General features: G+C 37.7%; 1 protein-coding gene across 1 annotated transcript in view; it reads left to right on the forward strand.

Moving 5' to 3' along the window:
- Positions 1-12,846, forward strand: part of ASXL2 (additional sex combs like 2 (Drosophila)) — a 170,456-nt gene that overhangs the window by 139,205 nt on the left and 18,405 nt on the right. The window contains exons 6-7 of the mRNA XM_006880618.1: positions 4,332-4,447; positions 12,548-12,674. Of these exons, the coding sequence (XP_006880680.1) occupies positions 4,332-4,447; positions 12,548-12,674 (243 nt within the window). The remainder of the gene's footprint in view (positions 1-4,331; positions 4,448-12,547; positions 12,675-12,846) is intronic.

A 12,846-nucleotide genomic window follows, 5' to 3' on the forward strand; every position in this document is an offset into this window, starting at 1 on the left:
CTTGATATCCTCCACAGTTCATCTGGTCTTTACTCATTAGAGTTCAGGGCCTCAAACCTGTTCCTAAGATAGTTTTGAAATTCAGGTGGGATAGACTCAGGGTCAAATTTTGGTTCCCGTGGATTTGATATAATTTTCCTTAGCTTCACCTTGAACTAGCATATCGGTAGTTGGTGGTCTGTACCACAATTAGGACATGGCCTAGTTTTCATAGCTGACCTTGAGCTTCTCCAGCCATTCTTTCCACAGATGTAATCGATCTGATTCCTATGCATAGTATCAAGTGAAATCCATGTTTATGACCTTTGTTTATGTTTCTTATTAAATGTATTTGCAATGAATAAGCAGTCATTGATTCTGCAGAATTCTGTCATTCTATCTCCAGCTTCATTTCTGTTAGATGAATCTTGGCTGAAAGCAGGGAGTGCCAAAGGAATATCTGTCTGTATTTCATTGACTATGCAAAGGCTTTTGACTGTTTGGATCACAACAAACTGTGGTTGACTCTGAGAAGAATGGGAATCATAGAACACTTTGTGTATGTGAAACCTATAATTGGAGTAGGAGGCAGTTGTAAGAACAGAGCAAGGAAACACTGCATGGTTCAAAATTGTGAAAGGTGTACACCAGGGATGTGTCCTAACTCCAAACCTTTTCAATATATATGAAAACAGATTATCTGGGAGGCTGGGCTCTTTGAGGAGAAGTGTGAAATCAGGATTAGAGGAAGACTCATCAACAACCTGCATTATGCAGTTGACACAGTCCTGCTTGCTGAAACTGAGGAGGACCCTAAAGCATGTGATGGAGAAGGTCAAAGACTGCAGCCTTCAATATGAATTGAAGCTCAACGTCAAGAAAACGAAGATTCTCACCACTAGGCCGATTGGCAGCATCATGATGAATGATGAAGAGATTGAGATTGCCAATAGCTTTAGTTTGTTTGGCTCCACAATCAACACTCTTGGTATCAGCAACCAAGAAATTAGAAGATGAATTGCATTGGGAAAGTCTGCTGTCAGAGACCTCTCCAAAGTACTGAAGAGCAATGATGTCAGTCTAGGGACTAAAGTGTGCTTAATACAGGCCATGGTCTTTGCAGTTAATTGCTGTGCATTAGAGAGCTGGACAATGACTAGGGGTGATAGAAGGAGAATTGAGGCCTTTGAGCTGTGGTGGTGGAGAAAAGTATTGAATATACCATAGACTTTTAACAATTCATCCTGGAGAGTGTAAAGCCAGGCTGGTCCTTGGAGGCAAGGATTCTGAAGCTTCATCTGGCATACTTTGGACATGCTGCAAGGCAAGACCAATCCTTAGAGAAGGACATCATTCTTGGGAGGGTGGAGGGACAGCACAGGAGAGGAAGATTGATTCAATGAGGTGGATTGAGTCAGTGACTGGGGTAATTGGGGTGGGTATGTCAGAGACAGTGAGAATGGCACAGGACAGAGCAGGGTTTAGGGCTGTTGTACATAGGGTCACCATGAGTAGCAGGCAATTCACTGGCACATAACAACAACTGGTTTGCTTGCAAAGTTCGGATACATTGTTTTTCACACCATATCTTTTCCTTTCCCACCTCTTCTACCTTCCAAGTTGTGCGACCCTGTGATCACCTCCTTGCACATCCTCACCCCTCTCCTCCTACGCTTCTCCTCTTGGATCCTCATACCCATTTTACTAGTTATCATTCAACAATAATGGTCTTATAGAGCATTTGTCCTTATGAGACTGAGTCAGCATAATGCTCTCCAATGCCTTCACCTCCTGATCATTAACTCATCTTCATTGCATGTTTGGTCACGTTCGGACTGCAAGATTTGGTAAAAATTCTCCATTTCCTCATCTTTGACTCTAGGTATAGGATTGACTAGGAAACAGATTTGACTATCCATTTTTTTAAATAACCTTTGAAAACCATGTGAACATTAGAAGAATGAGTATAGTTCTAGCAGTGTCGTGATAGAGCCCAGATTGGAAGTCAATTGAATTGAGAAAAAAACATTTTTTGCAAGCTTTGTTTAATAATTGGAACATGGAATGTATGTAGCTTGAATGTTGGAAAACTGGAAATTAAAAAAAATGAAAACGGAACACATGAGCATCCATATTCTAGGCATTTGTGAGATGAGATGGAACAGCTTTGGCCACTTTGAATCAGATAATTATATGGTATACGATGCTGGGAATAAAAGACAGGAAAAGAATGATGTTGCATTTATAGTCAAAAAGTCCATTTCAAGTTCCATCCTAAAATACAGTGTTGTGAGTGATAGGATATTTTCCATATGCATACAAAGAAGACCCCGTTAACACTGACTGAAATAGACCCATATTTATTCTTATTAAAAAAAAAAAAGGTGACCCAGCAGAGTGTGGAAATTGTCGGACCTTATTGCTAATATCATACACAAGCAAAATCCTGCTGAAGATTATCCACAATTGACTGTAACAGTACATGAGCAGAGAACGACCACAAATACAAGCTGGGTTTTGAAAAGGTCCTGGCACTAGATACTTACTGTCAATGTCAGATAGACCTTGACTAAAAGCAAGAGGAATGTCTATGTTTCATTAATGATGCATTATGATTGCGTGGATCAACAAATGGTAGCTAACCTTGAAAAGGATGAGAGTCCCAGGACACTTGATTGTGCTCATGTGAAACCTTTACTTGGACCAGGAAGCAATCAGTAAACAAAGCAAGGAAATATTGCATGGTTCAAAATCAGGAAGAAATGTGTCATGGATGCATTCCATCTCCATACCTTTTCAGTTTACATACAGAACAGATCATTCGGGAGACTGATATTTATGAGGAAGAATGTAGCATCAGGATTGGAAGACTTAATCAACAACCTGCAGTATGCAGATGACACTGTGGAGGACTTGAAGCTTTGCTGCTGAAGGTCTTTGATATAGATTGAAGCTCAGCATCAAGAAGACAAAGATTCTAACCACTGGGCTAATTGGCAGAACGATGATAGATGGGAGAAGAGATTGAGGTTGTTAACAGTTACAGCTTGCTTGGATCCACGGTCAACACTTTTCGCACCAGCAGTTAGGAAATCAGTTAGGAATTGCACTAGGGAACTCTGTTGCCAAGGACCTCTCCAAAGTGCTAAAGAGTAATAATGACAATCTAGTGACTAAGATGGATCTGATGTAGGTCATGGTCTTCGCAATTACTTGCTGTGCATCAGAGAGTTGGACAATTACTAAAGATGATAGAAGAATCATCAATGCCTTTGAGTTGTCGTGCTGGAGAAGTGTACTGAATGTATCATGGATCACTAAGAGAACAAACAAGTTTCTTTTGGACAGGGTGAAACCAGGTTTCTCCTTGGAGGCAAGAATTTTGAAGCTTCCTCTCACATAATTTGGGCACATGGCCAGGAGGGACCAGTCCTTGGAGAAGGACATCATTACTGGAAGGGTGGAGGAACAACTCAGGAGAGGAAAACCCTAGATGAGAAGGATTGACACAGTAACCAAGAGGTGTGTTGAGGTCTGTGGTTCAGGATAGGGCAGAGTTCAGAGCTGTGTACTTGGGGTTGCGATGAGTTACCAGCGACTCAATGGAACATAACTGTGAATGGGAGAAGGCTGTTGCATAAAGAATAAAGTAACACATGATTGTCATTTCAGAATTTTTGTTATTAAAGGTTCTGAATTATGTTCTTTATAAATAACACACACTGTTAGTATTAAAGCAATGAAGATTTACTTGTGCTTTATTATGAGAAATAGAGCACTTGAATAAAGAATTCACATGAACTAAGATTTGGCTGTAAAACCGCTAGTACAACCTTTATTGCTTCTTATAAAAACATCCCAAACCATCCTCTCACACTAATCCTAAAGTATTTTTCTAAGAAATGACGACTTTTAAGGAGTCAAGCTGTAATGTTTCAGGTGGAATGGCTTTATTTCCTTCAGTATAAAGATGGGAAAACTGAGACCTGTCAGTCTAGGGATCTTCCACTGTATTATGCTGTCATTAGATTCACCTTTAGAATACTGATTCTCTCGAAAGCAGTCAGAATCTTCACTACATTTTACCTAATTTGATGACATAGTTTGTTTTGAACTTTCCACTTCTTCAGTCAATTTTACCGTAACGTAAAGAATGAAAAGTATTGAATACTAGCACAATCCCTTCCCCATCCTGTCATCCTTCAATAGTACTTTCTGAGAAACTAAAAAAAAAAAGTTTCTTCCCAAAAGTGTTTGGTCACAGTTCTTAATACAGGGCACAGCCTATGATTGGGGAAGGAGTGGCACTGGATAACCGACTGTGATAACATACTTTTCTTTTTCTCCCCTAGTATCATCTAGACTGTCACAGCCATCTTCCCCTCAGTCAGGCTGTCCATCACCCTCCATTCCAGCAGGTAAAGTCATTTCTCCATCACAGAAGCACAGCAAGAAGGCACTCAAGCAGGTAATCATGCTAGTCTCTGTTTATCAGAAGCATAATCTCCTCCTTTAGGAAATGTTCAGCTCTGCGATCTGCAGAATTTCCTGAAGGCATCTACAATAAGTTGTTTTTTTTGTTGTTTTGCTTTGTTTTTTCAGTAGGCTGTTTTAAAGGGTAATTTTGTACAATATTGTAATTGGTCACTTCAATCATTTATGTACCCTTTTGTGAATGTTCTGTATTCTAGTGGTTTTGTAGTGGTTTTATCACATATTAAAAGTTCCTAAATTACTTCTCATTACCTAAGAAAGGTTTTTAATTTTTATATATCTTTTTGTCAACACTCATTGTCAGTTTGTCATACTGTCCGTGTTCACGTCCAGCATTACTGTGATACTGGAAGCCATGCCACTGGTGTTTTAAATACTGGCAGTGTCACTCATGGTACACAGGTTTCAGGACATCTTTCAGAGTAGGATGCTGGACTGTCTGTCCACTTAAGAAATAATACAGTATTGAGAAAACTTCATGACTAGATGAATAACATTTGAGCCATATCTGATCCAGGGAGATGAGGCCCTCAGCTTGAAAGGCATTAAAAACACGACTGAGGAAGACCTACCTCCTCAGAGTAGAGTCTACTTAATGATATGAATGGGGTAAAGCTGTATGGATTTTCGTTAGTGATGTGGCACAGTTCAGAAGGAAAACAATTAGTGGCAGACATCCAGTAATAATTGAAAGTACAATGTACAAAGCACTAATTTAGGAAAATTAGAAGTTGTAAGCAATTAAATGAAAAGCATACATATCAAATCCTGGGCATTAACAAGCTGAAATAGACTGGTTTTGGCCAGTTGAAATAAGATATATACGTGGAATACTACCATTGGGATGACAGTGTGAGGAGAGATGGGGTCATATGCATCGTGAAAAAAAGAACATTTTAAAGTTTCTTCTGCAGTATGATGCTGTCGGAGATGGGATAATATTCATACATACACAGTGAACACTGATTAATACTGTTATTCAAATTCACACACTAGCCAGTTAAAGTCAAAGAAAAAGAAATTGACGATTTCTAATTATATAGTGAAGATGCATTAGTAATAACTTATGGTTGGAATATAAAAGTTAAATTGATGACAAGTTGGTGCATGGAAAATATATGACTTGAATGCACAAATGATGTCAGAAATAGCATGATAAAATTTTGTGTACAAATTACTTACATATTTTTTTTAAAAGGTTATCTTTTTTAAAAAAACCATAATAGACAACTATACGTATAAACCTCACAGGATGGAATACAAAGGAATCAAATCAACTATATCTGTGGTACAAATAATGGAGAAATAACAGTATCATCAGTGAAAACAATGTCAGCAGCTGACCATGGCTTAGTTTATCAGTTCTTCATATGCATGTTCAAGTTGAATCTGATGAAAATGAAAACAAATCCATGAGATCAAAAATTTAACCTTGAATGTATTCCACCTGAGTTAAACCACCTCAAGAATATATTTGATGATTAAATACTAATGACAAAAGTCTAGACAAGTTAAGAGATTACTATCCATGAAAAAAAAAATCATTAAAAGGGTTGAAAAGACTCTGAAATTTACTTTGAACATAAAGAAACTAAAATGAAGGAAGAATGGATTAAATAAGAGAGCTGTAAAGAAAATTTCCAAGGGCAGCCTGAGAAGACAAATCAAAGTGTTATAAGGAAATATGTAAAGAAATACATAGTTAGAAAAACTACAAATGAAAGAACACAATTAGCATTTCTCATGCTGAGACAAGTGAAGAAAAACCATCAAGCCTCAAGAGACACTACTGAAGGATTCTGTGGGGAAAATATGGCATGATCCAGAGAACATCAAAAGAGGATTAGAAGGTAAAGCAGAGTCACTTTGCCGAGAAGAATTAGTCCGGGCTCAGATATATTAGATCATCAGGAATCAGTGGTACCTTAGGAAGATGTTGAGGTTGCACTGAATTCATTGTTGAAAATAAAAGGCTTCCAGAATCATTGGCTACAGTGCTAGTCATAGTCAAGACTTCTTGTGCCAAGAAATTTGAAAGAAAGCTATCTGGTCAACCAACTAGAAAAGATTTATTTTCCTGCCTATTCTAAAGAGAAGTAGACCAGGAGAATAAGAAAATTATCATTATCACACTAAAGTAAAATCTTGCTGAAACTATTGAAAAATTACTGGAATGGTATACACCAACAAGGAACTGGCAGAAATTCAAGCAGGACTCAGAAAAGAAGATGGCATAACGACTTTTGTTGGAGTGTCAGATGAATCTTGGCTGAAAGCAGAGCACACCAGAGAGAAGTTTATGTTTGTTTTACTGACTGTGCAAAAGCCCTTGACTTTGTGAATCATAAATATGGGTAGTGTTGAGAAGAAAGGAAATTCAGAACACTTAATTGGACACATATAGGTCTGCTACATAGACTGAGAGAGAGTCTTTCCAACAGAACAAGGAGATATTGTATGTGTCAGGGTTATAACCTTTAACTGTTCAGGCTATATATTGAGCAAATAATCTGAGAAGCGGCCCTAGATAAAGAGAAATGGGACATGAGGATTTTCTGCAGCCTTATTAAAACTCTGCTACATGTGGTTGAAGCAGATGAGGGAGAGAACTGTATAAAAGGAATATATAATTAAGTATTATTGGTATGACAAGAGTCCAGAATAAGAGCTGTATAGTAAAATGGTTGGGGAGTGGAGTGTATAACAATGAAAGAACTTTTTTTCCAAAGAAAAAAGTGAACCTGGGGGGAGGAGAACAGGGAGGAAAATGTGCAACAATGACAAACAAAAAACAAAACTTTTTTACATGCAGATAACACACTTTGCATGCAGAAAATGACGAAAACTTGAAGCATTTACTGATGAATACCAGAAACTACACAGCCTTCAGTATGAATTACATCTCAACATCAGGAAAACAAAAATCCTTACAAACTGGACCGATTAACAACATATTAAAAAGGAGAAAATATTTTCACAAGCAATAGCCTGTGGAAACAGCAATCAAGAAATCACCTGATTTAAAGGACTTCTTTACAGCTGCTAAAGAGTGTGGATGTCATTCTAAAGACCAAGATTACACCTGACCCAAGCCATAGTATTTTTCATTTGCTACTTACACGTACAAGGAAGACCTGTTAAAACCAATTTCATTCAAATTTATGCTTCAACAGCCAGAACCAAACAGGAGGAAATAGATGATTTCCACCTACTGTTGCAGTCAGAAATCAATTAAACATGTAATAAAGATGCATTTAAAATAATGGATGACTGAAATGTGAAAGTTGGGAACCAGAAAGAAGAATTAGTAGTCAGAAAATATCACCTTGGTAACGGAAGTGAGGATGGGGATAGGAGGACAGAATTATGTCCAATCAATGATTTATTTATAGCCAATACTTTTTATAAGAATCATAAATGTAGGCTGTACACATAAATTTCACCTGATGGTATGCACAGGAATCATATGAATTACATTTGTGGAAGGAATCGGAGAATTTCAGTATCGGCAGTGAAAACTAGGTCAGGTGCTGGTTGTGGAACAGACATCTACGACTCATAAAAAGTTCATATTAAATCTAAAGAAAGTTAAGTCATATCCACATGAATAAAAGTTTGATCTTGAGTTAAATCCTCCCCTCCGCCATTTAAAAACCAACTCAGGAACAGGTTTGAGGCCTTGAACTCTAATGAACAAAGGCTAGATGAGCTGTGGGATGATCGGGGAAAAAAAAATACTGTCCGTGAAGGATGCGAAAGGTCATTACAAAGAAAAAAGAAGAAGACTAAAAGGGATGGCAGAAGAGACTCTGAATATTGCACTAGTGTGCCAAGAAGCCAAAGAGAGGGAAGAAATCAAGAAGTTAGGGAGCTAAGTAGAAGACTTAAAAGGGCTACTCAGGAAGACAAGACAAAGTATTATAATGAAATGTACAAGGAGCTGGAGTTGGAAAATCAAAAGGGTCAAACTCACTGAGCATTTCTTAAGCTGAAGGAACTATAAAACAAATTCAAGCAATGAGTTGCAATGCTTAAGGATGCTATGGGTAGAATAGTGAATGATTCAGGAAGCATTAAAAGAAGGTGGAAGGAATATACAGAGTCACTGTAGCAAAAAAGAAATTGGCTGATACAGAAGAATTTCATTAAACAGCATATGATAAAGGAGGCAGTGATGATGGAGGAAGTTCGGGCTGCTCTGAAAAACTTGGCAAAAAATAAAGCCCCAAGAATTGATGGAATACCAGTTGACGTATTTCAACAAACAGATGCTGCCCTGGATGTGCTCACCAAGTTATGCCAAGAAATCTGGAGGACAACTACTTGGCCAAGGCCAACTGACTGGGAGAGATCTATATTTATTCCCTTTCCCAAAAAAAAGGTGACCTGACAGAGTATGATCCTGAAGATTGTCCAGAAATGACTAGAACAGAACATTGATAGACAGTTACCAGAAATGCAAGCTGGGTTTAGACAAGGTGATGGCACTAGAGATATTATTGCCAGTGTCAGATGTATCTTGGCAGAAAGCGGAGAGTACCAGAGAAATGTCCATCTGTGTCTCATTGACTATGCAAAGGCTTTAGACTGTGTGTTTCTCAACAAATTGTGGCTAACCTTGAGGAAAATGGGAATCCCAGAACACTTGATTGTGCTTATGCGAAACCTATACTTAGATCAAGAAGCAGTCCTCAAAACAGAGCATGGTAATGCTGCTGTCTGGTTCAAAATCAGGAAAGGAGTGCATCAGGGATGCATCCTGTCTCCATACCTTTTCAATATATATATACAAAACAGATCATTCGGGAAGCAGAGCTTTATGAGGAGGAATGTGGCATCAGGATTGAGGGAAGACTCATCAACAAATTATACAAATGACACAACCTTGCTTGCTTAAACTGAGGAGGACATGAAGCACTTGCTGCAGAAGGTCAAGGATTGTAGTCTTCAATAGGAATTGAAGCTTAACATCAGAAAGACAGAAGATTCTCACCACTGGGCTAATTGGCAGCACCATGATAGATGGAGCATAGATTGAAGTCAGCATTCTTGACACCAGCAGTCAGAAATCAAAAGATGTATTGCATTAGGAAAATCTGCTGTCAGGAAAATCCTTTCCAGAGGACTGAAAAGCAGTGATGTCAGTCTAGAGACCAAGGTGCACCTAATCCAGACCATGGTCTTCGCCATTACTTACTATGCATCAGAGAGCTGGAAGTGACTAAGGATGACGAAGAATCAACATCTTTGAATTTTGGTGCTGGAGAAGAGTCTTGAACATATATGGACCACCAAGAAAACAATTAGGTCAGTCTTGGAGATGATGAAACCAAGTTTCTCCTTGGAGGCTAGGATTTTGATGCTCTGTCTCACATACTTTGGGCCTGTGGCCAGCAGAGCCTGATTCTTGGAGAAGGACATCATTCTCAGCAGGTGGAGGGACAGGGCAGGAGAGGAAGACCCTGGATGAGATGGATTGATAAAGTAACTGGGACAATTTGGGTTGGTGTGTCAGAATTAGTGATACTGGCTCAAGACAGGGCAGGCTTCAGAGCTTTTATACATACGGTCACTGTGACATATGCATGCACATGCACACAAACACATAAAAATATCCTCAATAAGGATAATTAAATTTATGACTGGTTATTTCTTAGAATTGAGCCGCAAAGTTAAGAGTGTGTGGGGAAAAGTATGTACCCTGGACCAACAGGCAACATCACAATAGATAGAGAAAACTTGGATCCACAGTCTGCATTCTTGATACTAGCAATCAGGAGATCAGGATGTATTGCATTGAGAAAGTCTGCAGTCAGAAGCCTTTCCAAATTATTGAGGAGCAATGATCTTAGTTTGAGGACTAAGGTGCCTGATTCAAGTCATGGTCTTTTCAGTCACTTATTAGGCATCTGAGAGCTAGACAGTGAATAAAAATGAAACAAGAATTGATTTCTGTGACCTGTGATATTGGAGAAGAGTACTGAATATCTTATGAACCACCAAAAAGAACAAACAGGTCTTAAGAGAGAGTGCTTCTTAGAGGCGGAGATGACAAAGCTGCTTCTTAAATACCTTGGGCATGTTGTTAGGAGAGGGTATTCCTTGGAGATAGATGATATGCTTGGAAAAGTGGGGGGTCATCAAAAGAGAGGAAGACTTTCAACAAGATGAACTGATAAAGTGACTGCTGCAAGGGGCTCAGGGATGGTGAGAATGGCACAGGAAAGGACAAGGTTCAGATCTGTTGTTCATAGGGTCGCTTTTAGTCATAGTGGCACCTAGCAACTACATAGAAAAGAATAACTTTTGTTAAAATTAAGTATTAGAAATTGTATATATCTTCAAAGTAAGCTAAAAGTGCTTTTATTAAAAGAACATCCTCACCTTTGATAAGATTAATTACTGCCTGCCTAGATACTTGTAGAACTTACATTTTTGTAATTTCTTTGGAGAATAAGTATAAGATACTTCCTTTTCATAGGCAGTGACAAGTATTAAACTTTCTTGGCTAATCTGTAACATGTATATTTGTATTATATTGTATATGTATACATTATATGTATATAATCTGTAACTTTTGTTGTCATATACTTTATTTTTATAATCCAAAAAGTCAAATAATCACATTTTCTTTATGCCATCACTGTTGTTATATAACATCAAGTCAGAACCAACTCATAGCTTACCCTCCAGCAGGTTTTGAGAAGCAATAAATGGATAGGAGGAGATTGCCCACCCGTCTACAAAGAAGCTGGTGGATTTGAACCGTGTGCCTTTAGGTTGGCAGCACAACTCCTCACTATTAGGCCAGCAGAGCTCCATATGCCTATCACTAGGGAAAATGAAATAAATTCTATTGTTGCACAGTACGTCTTTTTTTCTGTAGTATTGTCATAGAAAAACTAATTCAGTTGTAGTTCTTTTGCATCACAATTAAGGTTTTTTAAAAACAGAAAAGTAGTTAAAAAAAGTATTTCTTTTCAAATTTTAAAATTAGAAAATTAGGAATAGGACTTATAAATCCCTGTGTAAGTTCTTGATTAGCACAAGTTACTCTGTTTTCATCATGTGTTTTAATTTACATGATTGCAGTAAAAGTAGGTTGATTTTTGCTTGACTTTAGTGTTTCTGGAGTAATTTTAGAGGATGAGAGTATAAACCATATTAGTGGTTAGGCAACACTCCCACTTCTTACACATTGAGCCTGTTTCTCACCTATTTCTAAAAATAGTGAGTCCACGCCAGATGTTCAACTCTTCAACAACTCTACACGATGTTCTTGAAGATTAAAACTTGAAACTAGCAATTAGTGAAGTTCCCAGTCTTTTTTCCCTGAAATGTAGCTTTGCTTTTTTTAAAGAAAAAAAAAGCTCAAGTTCCAAAAATTACTGTCATCAATTTTAATTATCAAAATAATAGGAAGTACTGATTTTTTTTACCCATGAGTATAGTCAGTAAACTCAGAATCCAATGGAAATAAAAGTATTCTGACATGATCAGGAAGAATCACACGGTTACTAGAACAATTATTTTCCAATCTTTCTTTTCTGTTCATTGTATTACCGAAGGTCATTGGACCAAATCCTACAGCTCTCCCGTTACTCACTAAAATACTCATTTACAACGACTTCAGCCTCTTGTGTATAACATATATGTGTATAATCTGAAATACACCTAAGCTAAATGTTTGCACTAAATATTTTCTGCATAGAAGTGACATACGGTTTCCAGAAATTAGCGAAAACATAAGTCTGTGTTAAGATAAAAGCTTGAGAAATCTTTGACTTACTGATGATTTTTTAAGTTATAAAAAATATAAGGAGTATCTCTTTCTTACATGTTTATATTATAACATATTTGTATATGTTATTTTCTACCTTTGAATAATACTGACCCAAAAAGGGGCGGGGGGAATACTCAAGGCATTGCTGTGTATTTAGTTGGATAATTTGAGGGGAATTTGCTGTGCTTTAAGTAGATTTTTTTAAAAAAATGCGCTGACCACCGCTTTTAAAAAGTCACACTTGATCTTGATCTTGCTATTTGTTTCTTATAGTCCGTTTTCTCATTATAGGCTCTAAAGCAGCAACAGCAGAAGAAGCAGCAGCAGCAATGCAGACCAAGCATGTCCATCTCCTCCGGCCAGCATCTGTCTTTAAAGACTGTCAAAGCCGCCAGTGATCCTGCGCCTGCCAAACCTGGTAGGTAGATGGGACATTATTTGTTGTCAGTGGAACTTTGTTTTCCTTGGTGTTTTTGTGTTGATTTTCCAAATTTACAGACAACATTTGTCTTTATCTTATCATATTTATATAATACTGACAAATCATCAATCTAAATCCTTCTAAGAGCAATGGGAGAAAAAAATCATGA

The sequence above is a fragment of the Elephantulus edwardii genome, unplaced genomic scaffold, assembly GCF_000299155.1.
Source record: "Elephantulus edwardii isolate Elephantulus edwardi_28Jun2011 unplaced genomic scaffold, EleEdw1.0 scaffold00009, whole genome shotgun sequence".
NCBI lineage: Eukaryota > Metazoa > Chordata > Mammalia > Macroscelidea > Macroscelididae > Elephantulus > Elephantulus edwardii.